This window comes from Guillardia theta, assembly GCF_000315625.1.
Source record: "Guillardia theta CCMP2712 unplaced genomic scaffold GUITHscaffold_187, whole genome shotgun sequence".
Lineage (NCBI taxonomy): Eukaryota > Cryptophyceae > Pyrenomonadales > Geminigeraceae > Guillardia > Guillardia theta.
In genome coordinates this window covers 27,408-31,999 of record NW_005434489.1, presented here as the reverse complement: position 1 = coordinate 31,999, position 4,592 = coordinate 27,408, and the positions used below count along the sequence as shown (strand labels likewise).

General features: G+C 59.6%; 2 protein-coding genes across 2 annotated transcripts in view; one reads left to right on the top strand and one right to left on the bottom strand.

The window, feature by feature from the left end:
* Positions 1-924: 924 nt before the first annotated feature.
* On the bottom strand, positions 925-2,717 carry GUITHDRAFT_120560 (hypothetical protein; the record flags this gene model as incomplete). Its single annotated transcript, XM_005820168.1, has 2 exons — positions 925-1,092; positions 1,143-2,717. The coding sequence occupies 2 exons, from the start codon at positions 2,715-2,717 to the stop codon at positions 925-927; spliced, it is 1,743 nt and encodes a 580-aa protein (XP_005820225.1).
* A 1,011-nt stretch (positions 2,718-3,728) lies between these two features.
* The window catches only part of GUITHDRAFT_148043 (hypothetical protein), a gene marked incomplete at both ends in the record, with an annotated part of 1,541 nt that continues 677 nt past the window's right edge, over positions 3,729-4,592 (top strand). Inside the window, 5 exons of the mRNA XM_005820167.1 lie at positions 3,729-3,755; positions 3,809-3,887; positions 3,982-4,106; positions 4,128-4,175; positions 4,402-4,563. Coding sequence (XP_005820224.1) covers positions 3,729-3,755; positions 3,809-3,887; positions 3,982-4,106; positions 4,128-4,175; positions 4,402-4,563 — 441 coding nt within the window. The remainder of the gene's footprint in view (positions 3,756-3,808; positions 3,888-3,981; positions 4,107-4,127; positions 4,176-4,401; positions 4,564-4,592) is intronic.

The following is a 4,592-nucleotide window of genomic DNA, read 5'->3' as shown; positions in this document are numbered from 1 at the left end:
CTGCTGCCCCCCCCCCCTCCTCGTCCTCGTCCTCGTCCTCCTCTCCTCGTCCTCGTCCTCGTCCTCGTCCTCGTCCTCGTCCTCGTCCTCCTCGTCCTCGTCCTCGTCCTCGTCCTCCTCTCCTCCCCCTCCTCTCTCCAACCCCCCAAAACCCTCCATTTTCTTGTACTCTGCTTCATCATGGAGCTTCATAAGAACTCGTCTCCTTCCTCTACTTCAGGCATGCTGTCCACCGTCAACCTCCGATCATCTCCTCCTCCTCCTCTTTCTCCTCTTTCTCCTCCTCCTGCTCCTGCTCCTCGCTGTGCACTCCTCCTCTTGTACTCTCCATAGCTCAGCCTGCCAGCACCGATGGAGAACGGTTGACTGTCTTCAAGTTGAAACGCCGCGCGGACGTTTCCTCCTCCCTCCAGGTGCACTGAGCTCCGGGGCTCGCCAGCTTCCCGTCGAGGATCCCTTGAGGAGGAAGATGATGATGAGGATGATGGGGAGCGGGTTGAGGAGGAGGAAGGGGAGCGGGCGGCTCCTTCAACTCCCTTTCCTCCTCCTCCTCCTCCTCCTCCTCCTCCTTCTCTGCTACTTTTCTTGAGCGGTTCACCTGTTGGGCAGGGTCAAGTCGGCGGAGGAGGAGTGAAAGAAAAAGAGAGTACGGAGCAGGAGGAGAATATGATGCAGAGGTGGAGAGGGAGGAAGAGGAGGAGGCATTGGTGGAGCAGCAGCAGCAGCAGCAGCAGCAGCAGCAGCAGCAGCAGCAGCAGCAGCAGCAGCAGCAGCAGATGATGATGATGATGATGATGATGATGATGATGATGATGAGAGGAGGAGGAGGAGGAGGAGGAGGAGGAGGAGGAGGTGTTGGTGCTGTTGGTGTTGGTGGAGGAGGGCGTAACGGGGTGGGGAAGTAGTTGTATACCTGTCAACTTCCTATCGAGGGCTCTGACATGCTCGCGCACGTACCGAGTTGTCGCCTCCTGCATCAGCTCTGCTCCCTGCGCTCCCATCCTCTCCTCGCTCCTTCTGCTCGCCCCCTCCTCGCTCCTCCCGCTCGAGCTTCGGAGGAGGGGAGCTGGTGCCGGGTCGTGAGCGGCTGACCTTGAGCAGGAGGAAGAGAGAGCGGAGGAAGGAGAGGAGGAGGAGGAGACCTCCCTGCTCCTGCGCCTACGGAGGGAGCTCTTTGCTTGTGCCTCGAACGCGTCCTCAGCAGCCAGCAGAAAGTTCTCCAGCCCCTCACTGATGCGCGAGAAAACTTCTTCCTCCTCCTCCTTCACCACCACCTGCCCAGCTCGCTGCACCTCCTCCTGCTCGCGCAACACGGAGGAGGAGGAGGAGGAGGAGGGCTTCGAAAGCCTGCGAGAATCTTGCAGGACTCGCTCGAGCTCCTTGCACTTCTTCCGCAGGTGCTGCAGCACCTGAGCTTGCAGACGTTTGTCCTCCTGCAGCTGATGGATGATACCGTCCTTGTCCTCTCCCTCCACGCCCACTCCCCGAGCCTCCTCCTCCTCCTCCTCCCCTGCCGCCTCCTCCCTCCGGCTTCCTCCAGAGCCCGCAAGCTTGTCCTTCCTCAGCGTCTCTAACTCCTCCCTCGCCGCCTCCAGCTCCTTGGTGAGGAGGAGAAGCTTTTCATCTCGGAACTGAAGTCTTTGCGCCATCCTCTTCATCTCCTTGCTCTGCTCCTCCTGGTCCCTCTCTGCCCCCGCCAGTTTCCCCTTCACCCACTGCAGCTCTTCATGCAGCCCCTCCTTCACCAACCGCTGCTCCTTCCTCACCCCGTCCGCCTCCTCCCTCGCCTGCTGGTACAGAGTCCATAGGTTCACGTCCCCATGACGAGGAGCACGGGCGTCTCCCCCCAGCAGGGCAACCAGCTGCTTGTTCTCTACCGCCATCCTCCTCATCTCCTCCATCCTCCCGTCCTCCAGCTCCTCCAGGTTCGGACTTGCTCTCATGAGCTCCCGCACCAGCACGCGCAGCCGCTGCCCCTCCCCTCGCAGGGCCTTCACTCTCGTCCGGATCTGCTCGTCCCTCTCTCTCTTCGCCTTCTCCACCATGGAGGAGAGCGTCTTCAGCCCCTGCTTCATCCTCCTCCTCACCTCCTCCAGCTTCTCGGGAAACTCCTTGCACAGCCTCACGTTCTGCTGTCGCTGCGCCTGCTCCTGCTGCGAAACCTGCTCCAGCTCCTTCCCCATCCTCGTCTTCTCCCTCCTCAGCTCCATCGTGCTCTGCGCGAGCTCCTTGTATGCCTTACTGATCTCCTGCAGCCGCTCCTTGCTCGTCTGCTTCGAGCTCAGCGCCGCGTGCTTGTCTCTCTCCGCCTCCTCCACGTTGCCCTCGAGGCTTCCAAGCTTCTGCCGCAGCTTGAGGATCTCCTCCTCCTTCTCCCTCATCGCCTTTTCATGCTCCTCTGCCTGTCGCTGAAACTTTCTCCTCTCCTCCTGCAGCCTTCGCTGCGCTTCCTTTATCTCCTGCTCCTGCTCCCTCCTCTGCTGCTGCAGCTCATACTTGACGTGCTCGATCTCCGCCCGAAGGCTCGCTGCTTCTGCTGTTTCTCCTCGACTCGCTGCTTCTGCTGTTTCTCCTCGACTCGGGCTGCTTCTGGAAGGAGCAGAGAGGTCGATGGAAACCTGAATCGGACTCTCCTGGTGCAGGCTGATCCCTCGCTGTACCCGCCATGCCGCTTGCTTCGCCCGTCTCTTCCTAGCTTCTTCTCCTCTGCTCTCCATCCTCACTGTCTCTCGTCCAACATCCTGCTGCAATCATCAGCCTCCTTGACCTCTGTCCCTCTCTCTCCCTCGCTTGAGAAACAACTACTCTCCCTGCTCTCCTCGCCGTCTTCTTTCTTATGTCCTCCTACTCCTCTTCCTCCCCTCACATTCGTTCTTCCCTGTTTCCGAAAGCTCCTTTCCCTCGCTCTTGCTTGCTCGGCCCTTCGCTCTCCTTCTTCCCCTCCTCTCAGCTGTGCTTCCCCTCCCCTCCCTTCCCCTCCCCTCCTCCTCTCCTCCTCTTCTCCTCTTCTCCTCTCCTCCTCTCCTCCTCTCCTCCCTTCCTGCCCTCCTCCCCTTCCCTCCCACTTGTCAATCCTTTCTTTTTTTTTGTGACGGGTCGGTGGGTACTATGACCCTACCCTACTTTTACTGAGACATTTTGACTATAAAGTACCCCTTCAAAACTACCCTTCGGCTTCTTCCGACTCTCAAAGGACATCTTGTGCGTAGTAGGAGAGGAGCAGGAGGGGAAGGAGCAGGAGCAGGAGCACCAGCACCAGCACGAGCACCAGCACGAGCAGGGGCAGGGGCAGGAGTATGGGCAGGAGCAGGAGCAGGGGCAGGGGCAGGGGCAGGGGCAGGGGCAGGGGCAGGGCAGGGGCAGGGGCAGGAGTAGGGGCAGGATCAGGGGCAGGGGCAGGAGCAGGGGCAGGAGCAGGAGCAGGAGCAGGAGCAGAAATGGGGTAAGGGAGGAAGAGGAAGGAGAGAGTGGAAGGATTTGAGAGAGGAGTTGGGGTAAGAGGAGAAATCGGTGAGCGGCAGAGGAAGGCAAAGGATGTAGAGAAGGAGAGAGGAAAGGGTTGTTGGACAAAATGTCAGACACGAGTCGGTAGTCCGTATGACATGCACTCAAGAACGGAACTGTTCTCGCTAGATCTCATCTCACATGCTTCAGATCTTCTTCTCTCGCGCATGCAGGCGCATGGCAATCGCTCTTGAGGAGTCTTCTACCCTCCAAGACCTCCAACAATGAGCGAAGACCCGAGCTTCTTTCACGTACCTGACCCCCTGCTACCCTCTTCCTCCCTCCTATGCTGAGACGACCTCAGGTGCTCGTCCCGGATCCCAAACTCCCCCGGACTCTCTTCCTCGAGGAGCTCAGCACTAGCAACCACTTGTTCGACCTCGGTGCCTGCTGCTGTCGGCGAAGATTGGAGCTGACCCTCCTGCCGCAGAGGATCGGTTCCTGACCAAGGCAGAGAGGATCGACGAGTTCGAGCAGGAAGGAGGAGGGAGAAGGAGGAGGAGGAGGAGACTGAGCCTGCTCCACAGGTTGTCGTCTCGGAGTTCCGCAGGGTCTACAGTCAGGGGGATAACGTGGTAGTCATCGCGTTTGACAAGTTTGCGGTATGATTGACGACAGTGCAGACCCCAGCTACCGCATGGTGCCCGCGATGCTCGATCCAAAAAGAGAAAGTGAGCCCCGTCCTTCTCTCCCCTCTCCCCTCTCCTCCCTCCTCCCTCCTCCCTCCTCCCTCCTTCCTCCTCCCTCCTCTCTACTCTTTCCTCCCTCCTCCCTCTCTCCTCCCTCCTACCTGCCTCCGGCCTCCTCCCTCCTCTCCCTCCCTCCCTCCTCCTCCCTTTTCCTCTTCTCTCCTCCTCCTGACCAGCCACTTCCCTGCTACCCTGACTTGCTTCGCAGCCTACCTGGAGGATCTTTGACAGAATCGCTGGGGGGACTGTTCACAACACTGCGTATATGCCGGCATTCAGCGAGGAGGACGGCAAGCTGCACAGCGATCGAGACCTCATGATCCTGTACGAGCTGAACTTCAACTCCTTCCTCGAGACTCAGGACATCCGGGTCAATGAGAGGTGACGGAGGAGGAGGAG